An 18,224-nucleotide genomic window follows, 5' to 3' on the forward strand; every position below is an offset into this window, starting at 1 on the left:
ATGTGCCCGCTGATCCAGGTGATATCCCTCCTACCAGTATCTCCGGAGTAGGTTTATTTTGGTTTACCCCCGCTCCTGTACCGCCGCCATTAGAGCCAGTTAGTATTACAACGGCAACAGACATGGGAATTCCGGTGTTTAAAACCCTCTAAAATCTGCTTTGATCCGAAGATCGCGGTGGTGTTTGGGGTTTCAGAGGAAGGGAGAGAAATAACATGGGTGTTCGGCCGCAGAATCGCTCTTCTGCTGTCGCGGTAGATTGTCGGTGCTGAGCTGGATTTGGACCCGATCGGATTGGGTTTCGGTAGGACAGGCGTTCGGTTTGCAGAAGGGCGAACTCTGGAACGGTAGTGTTTGCAAACTGAAGTGTGAAGGGGGAAAACAGGTAAGGGCCTTTATTTCTGTGGGGGGGGTGGGGGAGAAAAATCACAGTAACAGTATATGCAACAGGGCAAATTCATACATATTATTTTTTAGTTTTCTAATGCTCGCGTATAATTTATAGAAATATTTATTTATTTATTTATTTTATGTTTATTTATTTTTAAGGAAGTGAAAATGTCAATGGACAGTGTACAGTCTGAGTTGAAGTAGCTCTATGTGTTTACTTACAGTGCAGCTACAAACACTAGAGCTCTTTTAGCTCTTTTATGGTGTTGTTATAGTTCGGGTAAAATCGACACCTTGGTGTGGAATTCCGAAGCGAGCCGAAAGTGTTTACAATGTATCAGCGCAGAGTTTGTACTGGATACATTTGAGCTGTATACATTTGAACTTGATACATTGTAGCGGCGGAAATGCTTCTCGCATTCCATTTTCATCGCCCGTTATAGAAAAACTCCTCTCACCGTTATAGCCAGGTTTCCTGTCGTGTAATAAGAGGTGTTTCAAAACCTACAGCCTATCTAAATAGCATTTTTGCGGCTTCAGTATTGCGTCCAGTATTTTGACAGCTCACTATCCAATCTGACAGACGCTGACCCTTCGAAACATTGAACCTACAACCAGTAGGCCTGTTGTTGTGAACTTTTAAATGTTTTTTTAAATGTAGGGCATAACGTTAGCTAAATGTAAGACAAAAGCGGAAAATACCGTAGTTGTTGTACTTGTATGATTTTAATACCATGTTTTTTTGACATGTGCCATGGTAATATTCTTTGACTTGCCAAGTAAATGATGTGGTATGTATATGTGAATAATTCAGTACCATTACCATCTTCATAACATCACTGTACCATGTTACCACCATAGTACAAATTTGTCAGGGAAATCTAGGCCATCATGAAAAAATTGGTCTCTTTTTTTAAACAAATGTTAATAACCAAAATCTAGTCCAATAACCAAATGAGAGTGTAGGAATGTAGGTCAAAGGATGTGACCGTTTGCCCCAGTGAGCTGGATTCATCTCTGTCGTAGCCCACCTGTTTGGACTGTCAGGAATAATCCAGAGTCGTGAACAACTTTCCGCTCTAAAAAGCCTTTCAGAATAAATGCATTGTGCTCGTTTTTATTACAGCAGCAAATGAAAAGATTAAGGTCGTTCACGTTGAGGGAGAAAGGTGTGATTGAAAAGACAAAATAAAGAGATTTGTGTGTGTTACTATATAAAGAGACATGGAGAAAAGCACAGAATGTACATGCACTGTCACTTGTGTCATCATGATTTATGCTGATACCAATGTTTATTTTGTCAGTCATCTGCATCGTTTGTAACACTTTTAAATGTTGTCATCATTATTTTAATTAAGTGAATGGAAGCTTATAATAGTCAAAGTCGATCAAAAAAAAGGAGTAGTACAAACTGCAAATGCAAAAAGCTACTGGATCGTACTTATTTGATTATCATATTCATATACCATGATCTTTACCTAGTACTTTTTAACAAAGAAAGGCTAAATATAAAAATATCCTGTACTATTTCTGGGTCGCTAATCAAATTTAAGCAAAATCGTGACATCGACCATGTAACTCGTTTGTACTAAAGGTTCACTGAAGCACAAGATGCTCTTGGAACACTCTCAATTCTAAACTTGTGGATTAAATCAAATTAAAGCAAAAGTGGACAAACCAAATTTATTTCTGCAATAACAAAACTGAATCTTCAACATCATTACTTCGATCTTCAGTGTCACATGATCCTTCAGAAATCATTCTAATATGATGATTTTCTGCTCAAGAAACATTTCTTATTATTATCAGTGAAACGGTTGTGCTGCTTAATATTTTTGTTGAAACATAATTTTTGTTTTTGTAACTTTTTTCATTGTCACTTTTGATCAATTTAATGCGTCCTTGTTGAATAAAAGTATTAATTTCTTTCCAAAAAAATCTTCATGGCCATAAATTATATAGCATACAGTCAAACCAAATATTATTCAGACATTTTTGATATTTTTGGTATATTTTTCTAGTGGGTGCAGGACACTATAGTTCATTTATGTAAGTGAGGATAGCAAAATAAAGTAAACTGTGACATATTATACCATATATTACCTAAAATTCTTCATACAGTGGACTACCAGTAAAATTGATAAAACATTTGGAACCAAAAGTTATTCAGAAACTTTGACCTGACCAAGTGTTATCTGAAATAAGTACGATAATTTTTTTCTGACACAGTTTAACTCTGAGATCTTGTCATATTTTATTACAATTTTTTAAACTATAGTGAATAAACTGTATTAATGAATGAAATGTTCAAGTTGTCTAAATAAATTTTGGTTTGACTGTATATATTGCTGATAATTGCTGCTGATCTTTTGTAGCCCACTTTATATCAAATTTTTTCTTATTGTTGTCAATCAGCATATTTCCTTTCCCAGCAAGAGCTAATCTTTGCCTGTCTTTGATTATTGCAGGAGAAACTGGAGGCTCTGTGACCGTGAGCGAGTGAAAGCAGGCGAAGAACGGAGGACCGGCGGGCGGGAGGGAGGGAGGGGGGGCGATCAGCTGTGGTGACTGGCGTGAGCGAGGATGACAGATTTTGGCTTGAAGTGGAGCTGCGAGTACTGCACCTACGAGAACTGGCCGTCCGCCATCAAATGCACCATGTGTCGGGCCCAAAGGCACAACGCGCCCATCATCACTGAGGAACCCTTCAAGAGCAGCTCCAGCCTGGACCCCCAGCTCTGCACCACCCAGGGGGGCTCCACTCTGCTCATCTGCCCCGACTCCAGCGCTCGACCTCGGGTACGGATCGTAGATGAGCTGCCCGAGACCAGCAGCAAATGGTCCTGCCACATGTGCACCTACCTAAACTGGCCTCGCGCCATCCGCTGCACGCAGTGCCTCAGTCAGAGGCAGCAGGGCTCAAAACAGGGTCCGCTCAGTCCGTCGGAAGCCCCCCAGACTTCGGACTCTGGGTCCAGACCCTCCCCGGTCACCTCGGACCCCTGCGAGGAGTATAATGACCGGAATCGGCTCAACATGCACACACAGCGTTGGCCGTGCTCAGCTTGCACCTACGAGAACTGGCCAAGGAGTCTCAGGTGTGTGGTGTGTGACCACCCTAAACCCAGCAGTACGCCCGAGGCGCCCCAGCAAGATTCAGAGGCGGAGAGCGCCACGTCCCTGTCGATAGTTAATGAGCAGGAGCGGGATAACTTAAGGACAGCGGGGGGAGGTGGGGTGAGCGGGGGTCTCCGGGGCAGGCAGAGGAAACTCTCTCCGCCTGCTTGTAAAGGGCAAGCAGAGGTGAAGATCGAGCTGGCGTCGGGAGCGGTGGGCAGCGATAATGAGCAGGAGGCAGACTTTAAAAAACTCAAACAGATCCGGAACAGGATGCGGAGAAGCGACTGGCTTTTCCTGAATGCCTGCGCTGGTGAGAATTGAGCACCATTAGTGCCAGATACAGTTTCCCCAAAACGTATTTAGCCACATTTTAAAAATGTCTGAATGTGTCTATATCTGCACTCAAATGCTGCATGATGTTTTCTCTTTACTCTTTTCTTTATCATTTTTGCTCATTGTTCAATCAGCTGGTGTTTTGGTGATTTTTAGAGAATCTGGGAAGTCAGTAGCACTATAAGAATTAGTAAATGTTGAAATTAACATTAACTAAGGTTAATTGATGTTCTAGTCTAGAAGTATTAGTATTAGATGCTCTAGTCTAGAAGTATGCTCATTATTAGTTGATGTTAACTAATGTACTTTACTAGTGTTGACAAATGAGATCTTATATAAAGTGTTACAGGGTTTATGAAGTGTTACTGAAAGGGATAATTCACAAAAAAATGAAACTTCTGTCATCATTTACTCACCCTCAAGTTGTTCCAAACCTGTATGAATTTTTTTTCTTCTATTGAACACAAAAGAAGATATTTTGAAGAATGTCAGTAACCAAACAGTTGATGAGCCCCACTGACTTCCATAGTATTGGAAAAAAATGCTATGGAAGTCAGTCGGGCCCATCAACTGTTTGGTTACCGACATTCTTCAAAATATCTTCTTTTGTGTTCAGCAGAACAAAGATATTCATACAGGTTTGGAACAACTTGAGGATGAGTAAATGATGACAGAAGTTTCATTTTTGGTTGAACTATCCTTTTAACTGTGATGTGCAGTGGAAATTAAAAGGCTAAATCTTTTGATATCAGCTGGTATCAAACCTTTATTTTCATCTCTAAGCCGGTGGGAGATGGTTTGTATGCACATGGTTTGATGCAAACTGACAGATTTTTTTCTCTCGTGGGCTCTGTTACTTTAGAAACACTTCTGTTAGCTATCTGTTCTCTTGCACTAGAGTATGAAATCATTGATCTCTAAAGCAGCATCATTGTCTTCTGGGAAATTCCCATTGATCCTATAGATCCGATGGGAATTGAATCTGAAATTCATACTGCAACATGAAAGAGTTGTGAAAGTGAAAATCAACTCACTCATATGTAATGCACACTTTCATCAGGTGTAGTCGAGGGAGATCTGGCGGCTGTGGAGGCATACAAGTCATCAGGCGGTGATATTGCACGTCAGCTGACTGCAGACGAGGTGCGGATTCTCAACCGCCCGTCTGCATTTGATGCTGGTTTCACTCTGGTGCATCTGGCCATCCGTTTCCAAAGACAGGACATGCTTGCAGTGCTCCTCACAGAGGTCAGAGTTTTACATGCATAGGCTATGTGGGGGTCAAGGGAGTTCAGCTTACAATGTGACATTATAAAATTGCTGATTGTTTGTGAATGAATTTCAGGTGTCTCAGCAGACGGCAAAGTGTATACCGGCTCTGGTGTGTCCAGAGTTGACAGAACAGATCCGCAGAGAGGTGGCGGCAGCACTTCACAGGCGTAAAGGAGAATTCCCCTGTTACTTCTTCACTGACCTTGTCACCTTCACATTACCAGCAGGTGATCACTCACAATGTATAAAGAAAGAGTTAACCTCCTGCCCTGGGATTTTAACCTCCTGCCTAAAAGTCTTAGAGTATCTGATTCTAACAGTACTTAAGTATTTTACTCATACTAAATATAGTCTCAAAGATGCATTACTCATTCTCAACACCCAAGAGAAATACCAGTGTAAACAAGAAACAGAGCAATCACGTTTATTTTGTAAATCAAAATAAAACTGAACATCTCAATATTGCAATAAATCAAGGTCAACAGCCTCTCTTAAAACGTCTACAAACACTCAAGTCTCATTTAAGCTCGAGTGCTCAAAAAGGACATATGTAAACAATTTCTTTAAAAAGGTCTCTCAATGAAATAATGTTAAGTAAAATGAAATAGTGAAAGGCTACTTGCACTGGATATGCTGGTTTCGTTCTCATCACCAGCTGCAGTCATGTGTCCTCATCTCTTGTATGGAACACCTGGGATTTCACAATTACCTGCTAATGTACATTCATGTAAAATAGCCATGTTGACAAGTTTGGGTGAGTAAGGGCAAAACGCACAAGATATAGTACCCTTAATGCCCTGTAGATTGTGTTATACCTTTGTTTGTTGCAAAAATATACTGCTGCAGAAAAAATTAGGTGCCATGCAAAATCAGAGATGGGCTTCCTCTGAAATCGCATACTCTCTTAAAGGATTAGTTCACTTTCAAATGAAAATTAGCCCAAGCCTTGCTCACCCTCAAGCCATGTGTATATGACTTTATTCTTTCTGAACACAATCTGAGGTATATTAATAAATATCCTGACGCATCAGAGCTTTATAATGGCAGTGAGAGAGACCAATGAGTATGAAGCTGACGAAAGTGCCTCCATCCACATCCATCTATCATAATCATGTACTCCACACGGCTCCAGGGGGTTAATAAAGGCCTTCTGAAGTGAAGCGATGTGTTTGTGTAAAAAAATATATCCATATTTAACAAGTTAAATATCTAGCTTCCGCCAGACCGCCTTCAATATTGAACTTGCGAAGAAAGCGCAATGCCTCTCGCAGTTCAAAACACTTCAATCAATTCAACTTACAGAAAAGCTTAACTGACGTGACGCCAGTTCCGTTTTTTTCGTAGGTTGAATACGGAAGGCAGTCTGGCTTCATAAGGCCTTTATTAACCCCCCGGAGCCGTGTGGAGTACGTTTATAATGAATGGATATGGATGGAGGCACTTTCTTCAGCTTCATACACGTTGGTCTCGCTAACTGCCATTATAAAGCTCGGATGCGTGCTTTATAATGGCACAAATGAAGATCTTTTTGATGAAATCTGAGAGCTTTCTGTCCCTCCATTGACAACCTACACAACTACCACTTGACGCTTAAAAAAAAAAATTTCATAAAGAGATCCTAAAAAATCGAATTCATATGAATTGAATGGTTTAATCCAACAGAAGCTGAACTGAATGCGCTTGACATGCGAGAACAAACCTCTTGCTGAAGCTCAAACGTACTGTGTAACACAAGAATGAACCTCAATAATTTTTGCACATCAAGCAAACATGCTTGAGCTTCGGTTTACCACACCTGATGTGAGTTGATGAATGTTTTTATGTGAATAATAGCCTAAATTCAATCTGTTCATCATATAAAAAAATCATGTCTCTTCAGAAAATTTGGACTAAACTGCTCAATTCATATGGATTAGCTTTACAATCTCTTTATGAACCTTTCGATGTGTCAAAGTGGTAGTTGCATAGCTGTCAAGGGAGGAAAGCTCTCAGATTTCATTATGAACGAAAGTCTTACGGGTTGGGAACAACATTAGGCTGAGTAATTAATGATAGAATTTTCATTTTTGGGTGACCAAACCACACAGCAACAGCAACTGATTACATTTACTCAAAAACTTTACACCACTGCTTGAAAGGAAAACTATTTAAAAGTATGTTCAAAAGTGAATAAAAATTCATAATATGTCCCATTTAACAGATAAAGGTTTTTTTTTTTCACCCAAAGATATTGAAGACCTTCCTCCAAATGTTCAAGAAAAGCTGTTCGATGAGGTCCTGGATCGAGATGTACAAAAAGGTGACTTTTTTTTTTAAGCATTTATTTTATACTTTAAACCAAAAAATGAATGGGCAGCGCATTAAAACTGAGTTTTACATGTGTTGCTCAAATGTAAATCTAGATCACTGCTTCTCAACTAGTTTTACTTGAGGACCGTGTCTTGAAATTCAGTGATTGTAAACTCTGGTCTGCACAATGTTGGCCGTGTTTGCAATTGTCTAGCTAACGATGGCATAAATTTGATTTATTTATTTGCATTTTAGTATTGTTCCAGATCAGAAAAAGACCTGCATCCTGTTTTTGGGTCGCAACCCACCAGTTGAGAAGAAACTGATCTAGAAAATGCTGGTCTATTTCCGTTCCATCCCTAAAGAGCAGCAGGCAGCTAGCAGAAATAAAATGTATCACTGGGTGTGCAAAGAAACGGGTTGAGAAACTGATTTATTCTGTGTTCAGAGCTGGAAGAGGAGTCTCCCATCATTAACTGGTCTATGGACACACGTCTGGACAGCCGGCTGTATGCTCTGTGGAACCGGACCGCGGGAGATTGCCTTCTGGATTCAGTGTTACAGGCCACATGGGGAATTTACGACAAAGACTCTGTCCTTAGGAAAAGCCTCAACGATAGCTTACACGACTGCTCTCACTGGTAAGACAGGAAAGTAGTATGCTGGGTTCATGTTAAAAGTTCAGTAAACGATTTCTGAGAAACACTGTTGGTATTTTAAATCAACCCAAACAAACAAACCCCTCCCTTCATTGCTCCACCCTTCAAAATGGATGTCTCTTTATCATAGCTGAAGTGAAGCAAATGAATGTTTCATAAGAAATAAAGTGAAGATGAGGAACAAACGACAAGTAAGAACAAAAAATGAACATACAGTACACAAACGTATATACAAGGATGAGTTTGTTTGTTGCACACCAGCTCCAGACAAACATATCTTAGATCTGTGTAACATTGCAAAACCAGTGTTACTTCTGTATGGAGCATTTGGAGTTACTTCTCTGAGCCCATTTTCAGGCCATCCCGCTAAGGTCTCTCCAGCACTGGAAAGCTTTTCTAATATTACAACGGGTCTCAAAGCTCTTGCCTGATCATAACCATCAATATTCCTCTGACCTTTTCTCTTTTGTAGTGTCTCTCAGCCATCTCTCTTCAAATCTCCCTCTTGCTCACTCTCTCTCCTCCCCCATTATGAGTGAATACGCCTCCTACTGCTGATTGGCCACAAGTGTGTTGTGTGTTCTCGTTCCGATCCACTTTCAACAGCATTTCTCAGAAGTCGCTTACTGCACCTTTAACTACCCAGACCACACTAGTAGTATTTTGCATGGGCAGCATCGTGCATATTTTCATAAGCAAATCTTGTCATTGTTGTAATCCTTGTTTAATTTCAATTGTGTTTATATAAATAGGTGTAATATAGATACACCTATATACACAGATATAATGTGTGTGTATTTTTTAGGTTTTATACACGCTGGAAAGAGTGGGAATCCTGGTATTCCCAAAGCTTTGGTTTGCATTTCTCTCTGCGGGAGGAGCAGTGGCAGGAGGACTGGGCGTTTATACTATCATTAGCTAGTCAGGTAAGCAACCAGATTTACAGTGGCTGATAGATTCAGGGAAAACATTAATATTTCACCACCTACTGAGATACCTGCAGTTGACTGCAGAAACACACACATACAGACCAAGAGGATGAGGGCTAGACAGATGTTTGAACATTATTTACAGCATTGTTTCTATTACTTGGTCATTTCCATACAGATTTTTGGACGTTTTTATTTGTGCTTGAAGTCAGCGTGAAATCAAAACTCACCCTGTTTACATTGGTAATACACATTTGTGGTCTTATTGTGAACGATTCAACAGTGCATGTTATTCTGAAGGAACAAAGTTTTTCTTCATAAGCTTTCATCAAGATGTTAGAACTCACTACAGTTCTAAACAGTTTTTCTTTTTGGCTGCTTAAAGTGGATCATTAAATATCCTTTTTCACTGGGAATATGTCAAATAGTGATGGGTTGCAAATGGAAATGGGGATTTTTCAAAAATATTGTATTTTATTATTTGGGCTCCTAAAAACAAACAAAGAAATATTTGATTATGTTTATTTAATTGAAGTTTAACGACAAGTTTGTAATTAGGCAATATACACAACAAGCTTACATCATAACTTGAGGTTATCTTTTAGTTGAAAACATTAAACAACAAAATCATTTAAAGGTGCAGTAAGCAATTTTTGTAAAACGCTGTTGAAAAGTGGATCAGACCAAGCACAAAAACACACTTGTAGCCAATCAGCAGTAAGTGGCGTATACAGGAGAGAGAGAGCTCAGTGCACAAGTCCGACATTAGCAGAACAGTTATAGAAAAAGGGAGATGAGGAAAAAAGAGGAAAAGGCCAGGGAAATATAACTTTAAAAAGGAGGGTTACAATCAAGCAAGAGGTAGGACGTGTGTTAATATCAGAGAAGCTTTCCAGCGCCGGAGAGATCTGAGCGGGAAGGCCTGAAAATGGACGCAGAGGTTGATTTGTTTCTTCTCGATACGTGAGTAATGTTGGTTTTGCTGTGTTTTTATAGAACTAAGATATGCTGTCTTTTGCTTGAATATACTCATGTGTCATCTTCGCTTGTTTGTTCATTTGCATTATTATTATAAGCGTAGAATGTCTAAACCTCCTCCACCGCCCGTTTCAAGCATCGACTCCCAAAGTGTGTCCGAAAAGTGAGATAACCTACTCCTAATAGTTTTTTTTCTCTTGGTTCACATTTTAGTGATCGCTATAACTCCTTAATCTTGTCACATTTCTAATTAGTTACATGGATTATCATGTTATGTAGGGAGCTGTTCATGAAAAATAGTTTTTTTGGGATGGAAGGGACTTTGCCATCGAAGGAGTAGAGGAGCTAAATAACAATTTGACATTCGACCTGAATTATCATAGTAACACCAATTGCTTTCACTTATTGATGTCATACCTTCGGGTGGCAGGCACAGCAGATAGTCGTTGCCTGTGATGCATAGCGTGTACATGAATGTGGGGGCAGAGGCTCCAAGATAGGGGTGTGATCCTTTTGGGTAGGGGCGTGTTTGATTTCAAATTTTAACAGTGTTTACCAGAAATCACTTACTGCACCTTTTAATAAGCTCAAGCAGAGTGAATAAAAAAAAATGCTAATAAAGCAGACTGCACCAATCATCGTACAGAACATACAGGGGTTGGACAATGTAACTGAAACACCTTGATTTAGACCACAATAATTTACTAGTATGGTGTAGGGCCTCTTTTTGTAGCCAATACAGCATCTGTTCATCAGTCCTACGCAGTGGCCAGAGGGATTTTGAGCCATTCCTCTTCCTGAACAGTGGCTAGGTCACTATGTGATACTAATGGTGGAAAATGTTTTCTCACTCGCTCCTCCAAAATACCCCGTCTTTAGATCTGGTGACTCTGCAGGCCATGGGAGATGAACTTCTCTTTCATGTTCATCAAACCATTCTGTCACAAGTCTTGCTGTGTGTATTGGTGCATTATCACGTTGATACATGGCACCCCCTTCAGGGTACAATGTTTGAACCATTAGGTGCAGAACATGGTCCTCCAGAATGGTTTGGTAGTCCTTGGCAGTGGCACACCCATCAAGTGCAGTAGGGAATGCCATGATATTGCAGCCCAAACCATCACTGATCCACCCCTTCGCTTCACGCTGGGCAGCAACAGTCTGGGTGTTAAGACTCTTTGGGGTTCCTCCACACTGTAACTCCCATATATGTGGAAAAGTGGACTCATAAGAGAACAATACGTGTTTCACATTGTCCACAGCCCAAGATTTGCACTGTTGGCACAATTGAAACCAACATTTGGCATTGGCACGTTACCAAAGGTGTGGCTATAGCAGCCTGACCATGAATGTTGACTCTGGAGCTCCCGACAAACAGTTTTGGTGGAAACAGGAGAGTCAAGGTGCGCATTTAATTCTGCAGTGAGTTTGGCAGCTGTGGTTTTATATTTTTTGGATACAATCCGGGTTAGTACATGGACATCCCTTTCAGACAGCTTCCTCTTGAGTCCTCAGTTACTCCTGTTGGATGTGGTTTGTCCTACATGATGGTATGCTGACATTATCCTGAATACCACAGCTCTTGATACACCACAAAGACTTGCTGTCATGGTCACAGATAAGCCAGCAAGACACGCACCAACAATTTGTCCTCTTTTGAACTCTATGTCTCCCACTATGTCGTGTGGATTGCAATATTTATGTACAGATGTGATATTACTCTGCTAATTGATCCTTCACACTCTGCTCTTATTGATGGAATGTAAAATCAGTGAAGATTGGCCACCAGGCCGGTGTGAATCCTCCATGAATCTCATCCTTGGCCAGTGTTTCAGTTTCATATATACATATATATATATATATATATATATATATATATATATATATATATATATATATATATATATATATATATATATATATATATATATATATATATATATATATATATATATATATATATATATATATATATATATATATATATACACTTTAGTCAGCATATAGTTATCATGTTTATATTGTTTCACATGTTCATGTTGAGAAAAACAAGAATATCTACATGCTCGGGTGAAAGTGGCACTTCAGTCTGATAAGACGTTGCAGGGACACAAAGATAACGACGTGCTAAGTGAAGTTTCTTACAGCACTTTGTTTTCTGTTCTTAAACCCGTCTCCCTCAACAAAACTTAAAGGAAGCATGTCTTGATCATTTTGCTATCAGCTAAGTTCTTTTCTCGGTACAGCTACACTTTCCTGTAGTCGTGAATGCAGTGATGGACAACTGTCCTTCCTCATTCAACTGGTCAGTAACGTTGGTGTTGGGTGTTTGGATTTCATATGATTTCTCATTGTGGTGGTGATATTATGATAGCTTAGTTTCATCCAACAGTGTTTGCACACATGTTGATTCATTTGATCATAAGAGTAAGATCACTTATTAAGATCATTTTAATCAAAGTAAAACTAAGCTACACCTAGAGGCAGACAACTACATTAAGTGATCAAATACAATCTTGTTTACACGCTCCACAGCGCCACCCAATGCATGTAGTAATAACTGTGAGTTTTAGGTTGCGTGCTTAGAATGTATCATGGATTCACCTCATTTACGGCCAGCAACACAACATGTAGCAAAATTCGAATAGTATTTTTATTTTTCTAATAATTATTTCAAATCGAATATTTGACTATTTGTGCATACCCCTAGTTGCAAACGGTGTTTCATGTTGAATTATTTTTCATAATTCAAAATTATGAGGATTGAGGTTTCCCTAGGAAATCGGAAAAACTGTTTTACCATTTTATTGTTGTCACACTCTTTCTCTCTCTCTCTGTATTCTTGTTTCTTCTGTCTGTAGCCGGGTGCGAGTTTAGAGCAGACGCATGTGTTTGTTTTGGCACACATCCTTCGGAGGCCCATCATAGTGTACGGTGTGAAATATTACAAGAGCTTCAGAGGAGAGACGCTGGGATACACACGCTTTCAGGGTGAGCTGCCTTTAAGATATTTCATGCAGTTTGCTCTGTTTACAATAGCTGTTATTATTATTATCTCATATATATGACCAATATAATGCCAATTTAAACTTTCTGGTTATCAAAGAATCCTGAAAAAAATTTGTATTAAGCAGCACAACTGTTTTCAACATTGATAATAAGAAGAAATGTTTCTTAAGCAGCAAATCAGCATATTAGAATGATTTCTGAAGAATCATGTGACACTGAAGACTGAAGTAATGATGCTGAAAGTTCAGCTTTGATCACAGAAACAAATTACATTTTAAAATAAATTCAGATAGAAAAGTTTAAATTGTAATGTAATTTCACAATGTTACTGTTTTTACTGCATGCTTGATATAATGCAGCAAATAAATGCAGCTTTTGTGAGCATAAGAGACTTCTTTCAAAAACATGAAAAAATGTGACTTTTGTATAGTGGATATATAAATTAATATTTGTATATATATATCCTATATATATCCTGTGTGTATATACACACATACATGCATACAAACAAATATATATATATATATGGCCGAATCTCATCTAAATAATTGACTTGTTGAGGTGTTGTTTTAGTTATAAAGAATCTGTCACTGTACGTGTCTAAAGATTATATTAATTTTATCAGTGTTCACACTAATGATTAGTGTAAGCTCATTAGCATTATTCTGTGGGCTGTTTGACTGTGTCGACCAAGAATTGTGTGATCTTTTATATCTGCAGCTGGCAGGCTGTTATTGCTACTATAATGATAAAACTACCAGCAGAAACAATCAACACTCTGCTGACTTGGGGTCAGTCACACAGAGTTTCTGTAATTACTATTTGCTATGGCTGTTGTAGGTGTATACCTGCCTCTGTTATGGGAGCAAAGTTTCTGCTGGAAGAGTCCTATCGCCCTGGGTTACACGCGCGGACACTTTTCTGCTTTGGTTGCCATGGAGAACGATGGCTACGATAATCGTGGTGCTGGTGCTAACCTGAACACAGACGATGATGTCACTGTCACTTTTCTGCCGTTGGTTGACAGCGAGCGGAAACTGTTGCACATCCACTTTCTGTCTGCACAGGAGGTGAGAACAGCTCTGCTGACACGAAAACACTCTGTAGATCATGCATATTTAAGAGGCGTTAAGGCCTGTTTGCTCTATGTCTGAATTTTCAGTATGGGGAAAAAAAATACAAAAAGATGTTGTTGTTTTTAATGGGTTTCCCTTTACATATTTATATATGTTTTTCATAACTTGCAGTTTGTTACCTTGATGTTTTAATTCCATTAGTATATAAAACTGGCAAAGCACCTTGCATAAACCATTGTAATTATTACAAAGTTATATTATTAGACTTATATTACATCTTGTAAAAGCTTTGCAAACAGCCTAATCAAATTCAAATTGTGTGTGTGTGTGTGTGTGTGTGTGTGTATATATATATATATATATATATATATATATATATATATATATATATATATATATATATATATATATATATATATATATATATATATATATATATATATATATACCCCGTGATTTTGAACATGTTTAGTTGATCCCGGAACAACATTCCTGTCAGAAAATTAGTCCTAACCCTGTCCCCACCCCTAAACCTAACCCTACCCCTAACTTATCCCTAAAACCAGAGGGAAATGATTAACAGATGTAGAAGTGCCTAAATTTGATATATATGAGCCCAAACTTTACTCACCCTCAAGCCATCCTTCTTCTGATGAACACAATCTGAGATATATTAATAAATATCCTGACGCATCCCAGCTTTATAATGGCAGTGAGCGAGACCAATGAGTATGAAGCTGAAGAAAGTGCCTCCATCCACATTCATCCATCATAAACGTGTACTTCACACGGCTCAGGGGGTTAATAAAGGCCTTCTGAAATGAAGCGATGCATTTGTGTAAAGAAAATATCCATATTTAAACAAGTTATAAAGTAAAATATCTAGCTTCCACCAGACCACCTTCCGTACACTGCAAAAAATGCTGTTCTTACTTAGAATTTTTGTCTTGTTTCCAGTCCAAATATCTAAAAATTCTTAGATCAAGAATCATTTTCTTGACAAGTAAAAATTATTTTCTTGTTTTTAGGAAAAATAAGTCCTTAAAACAAGCAAAATAATCTGCCAATGGGGTAAGCAAAATAATCTTAATCCAAACTGAAAACAAGATTATATAGCTTCCCCATTGGCAGATTATTTTGACTTAATTTTGACTTATTTTTCCTAAAAACAAGAAAATCTTTTTTACTTGTCAAGAAAATGCTTCTTGATTCAAGAACTTTAAGATATTTTGACTAGAAACAAGACAAAAACTCATTTTTTGCAGTGTATTCAAGTTACGAAGAAAGTGTTAACTGCCGTGTCATTTACACTTTTTCCGTAAGTTGAATAGGGAAGATGTAGGATGTAGCGTAAGCTTTGTGAACTGCAAGAGTTTTACACTTTCTTTGTACGTTGAATACGGAAGGCAGTCTGGCGGAAGCTAGATATTTAACTTCATAACTTGTTAAATATGGATATATTTTTTTACACAAACACTACGCTTCAGAAGGCTTTTATTAATCCTCTGGAGCCGTGTGGAGTACACGTTTATGATGGATGTGGATGGAGGCATTTTCTTCAGCTCATACTCATTGGTCCAGTTCACTGCCATTATAAAGCTTGGATTCATCAGGATATTTATTAATATTTCTCAGATTATGTTCATCAGAAAAAAGAAAGTCATATACACTTAGGATGGCTTGGGGGTGAGTAAAGCTTGGGCTCATTTTCATTTGAAAGTGAACTAATCCTTTAAACTTGTCCCTCAAATCTGATTGGTTGACTGGAATGGAATGTTGTTCCAGGATCAACATTGATGGTTTTGGCACAGTTTGCTTGTTTTGACTCTGATTGGTAGAATGTTTTTGTTTACAGCATCATAGGTAATGTAGTTTTATACCACAAATTCCACTGTCAAACACGATTATTTTAAAAAATAAGTTGTAATAATGTGTGCTGATGGCTTCAGTGGAAGCAAATACCATCGATTTAACATTAACAGCCTCATAGCTCACTGTTTATAAGTTAATATCAGTTTCCCTATGGAAAAAAAAATACTTCTGGAACCTGACTGTTGCACTCTTATTTGGAACCTGTTTAAAAGCTGGCATTGTGATTGGCTAATATACCTTGACATGCTCTCTGGTTACTGTGTGTGTCCATCAGATGGGGACAGAGGAGCAGCAGGAGCGGATGTTGAGGCAGTGGATGGACTGCTGTGTTACGGAGGGTGGGGTTTTGGTGGCCATGCAGAAGAGCTCGAGGAGGCGGAACCACCCGCTTGTCACTCAAATGGTGGAGAAGTGGCTGGACGGTTATCGGCAGCTTGCCGCTTGTCCAACTCTTTCTGATGGAGAGGAAGAGGAGGACGAAGACGAATGAACGAATGAACAGTTGGCATCACTTGACACTACAACATGGCCCTCTTGCGTTCCCCCACATACGGAAACACACAAACACACACCTTTATAGCCCCAACCGAGCGACAAACCCGAGGTTTCCTTTTCGTTTTTTGTCACTAATACGGCAAATAATTTGGGTTTGTTGCAAAATAAAGGAATGCAATCATGATTGTATTTGTCTTTACAGAGTATGTTCTTTGCTTTTGTTTGTGTTTTGTTTTTAATTTGCCATTGCAATGCTTGTAGTGATTTAAGAAAAAAGAAGTGGAAGGAATAGGAAAGAAAATTGCAGCAATTTAAGCACCCTTTTTAAAATGTCTGGTTCTTTTTGTAATGGAGCCGACACAGATGTCTACTTCTATTTGTGTAGCTTGACTCTAGACTGAGATTACTAGAACATAATTCACTACACATTTGAAAACAAGCGTTATATATGAATCACACGCACGACTGTCACGATTGCTTTTCTAAATAAAGTTGTCGGTTCTCCGTTCCTCACCCGATCATTACGAGGAGAACGCAAGTGGACATTTTAACTCAATTTCTAACAGATTTTCTGTATTTATCTGGATAATAGTTTGTGAGCCATAGAAATGAATGCTTTTCCACACACATCTTGTCGTCCCATCTTTGAACTGCACTGCAAATGTGAACGCTGCGAGGAAAAAGAGGCATGTGTCAGTTTACTGTGTCCGTTGGATGAGATTTCATGCCCTTTTCACAAGGGAACATTATTTCAGCTCTTCTTTAAATGTGGTCCGTTCACTCTTTCAGTTGTGTATTCGTGTGTGACGTTTGTCTTTTGTGAAATGTCTGGCCACAGGTTTTCAGTGCACATTTTTCCACTCGTTTTTCAAACCTCCATCATCAAAGACTTGATGTAGACCAAAGTGAACATTAAGAGAGATCTGTGGAGTGTTTTTGCAGTGCTAATATAACCGGTTAACTGGATTTGTTTTCCCGTTCTCATTTCATCACCTTGTGTATTTTTGTCCAGTCCTTCTCACATCCTGCATCCTCATGTTTCATTTTCTTTTTTAAATTATGTGATAGTTCTGCTACACTATGGTATATTTGATATATAAGGTGGAGACCAAACTTGGTGATATTGAAGACCTAAGTGTTTTGAATGTCCTTGAACTATGAAACTATTATAAAACTTTGAAACAAAACAAAGAGTCTGATTTCCTACATAAAAACCACACATGCTTGATCATAATTAGATGTCCATTTGCAGCTACTTGTTTTTATTTAAAGATGTTGCAATAGCAAATTCATATATACTTGCTATTTTAAGTACAAAAAAATATGACTATGTAATATAGTGCATATATTTAGCCAAATGTTCCTCTCTAGAGTCAATTTTTCTAGTTAAACCAACAAGTGTTGGTCATTGAATGGCTTTCCTGAAGTAAATGTAATGTTGAGTGACATTGTTTACAAGCTGTTTTATTGGCGTCTTTCTGATATTGAAACAGTGATTATCTGAGACAGGATACATTTCAGTAAGTTCCACTGTATCTTTCAACATACCTTCTGATGTTCATTAATGTTTATTTCAAACTATAAATAGTAAAGAGAGGAAGAGGTTATGGCAAACAAGACCTATATAACGTCAAAACAACGGTTTGAATTTTTTATTAGATCTGCACATTGTGCCCACACAGAAACATTCAGTAGTAAAGAAATGTATTGTGAACACTGTTCAGCGATTTATCAATAAAATAGCTTAGAAACTGAAAAGCTTTAGCATATATTTCTTAGCAACTAATACCCACAGCTTCACT

The 18,224-nt window shown here is 38.5% G+C and overlaps 1 protein-coding gene across 1 annotated transcript; it reads left to right on the forward strand.

The window, feature by feature from the left end:
- Positions 1 to 17,620, forward strand: zranb1b (zinc finger, RAN-binding domain containing 1b). The gene is made up of 10 exons (XM_067368257.1): positions 1 to 385; positions 2,859 to 3,820; positions 4,904 to 5,091; positions 5,189 to 5,342; positions 7,343 to 7,414; positions 7,853 to 8,045; positions 8,869 to 8,989; positions 12,832 to 12,961; positions 13,820 to 14,049; positions 16,202 to 17,620. Exons 2-10 carry the CDS (start codon positions 2,974 to 2,976, stop codon positions 16,415 to 16,417), a joined length of 2,151 nt encoding a protein of 716 aa, XP_067224358.1. The 5' UTR covers positions 1 to 385; positions 2,859 to 2,973; the 3' UTR covers positions 16,418 to 17,620.
- The last annotated feature ends 604 nt before the right edge of the window (positions 17,621 to 18,224 follow it).

This window comes from Chanodichthys erythropterus, chromosome 18, assembly GCF_024489055.1.
Source record: "Chanodichthys erythropterus isolate Z2021 chromosome 18, ASM2448905v1, whole genome shotgun sequence".
NCBI classification, from domain to species: Eukaryota; Metazoa; Chordata; class Actinopteri; order Cypriniformes; family Xenocyprididae; genus Chanodichthys; species Chanodichthys erythropterus.

Coding starts and splice junctions, on each gene's coding strand:
- zranb1b (XM_067368257.1), top strand. CDS start 2,974: ATGACAGATTTTGGCTTGAAGTGGAGCTGCGAGTACTGCACCTACGAG. Junction 7,415..7,852: donor GGATCGAGATGTACAAAAAG/GTGACTTTTTTT, acceptor TTCTGTGTTCAG/AGCTGGAAGAGGAGTCTCCC. Junction 8,046..8,868: donor TTACACGACTGCTCTCACTG/GTAAGACAGGAA, acceptor TGTATTTTTTAG/GTTTTATACACGCTGGAAAG.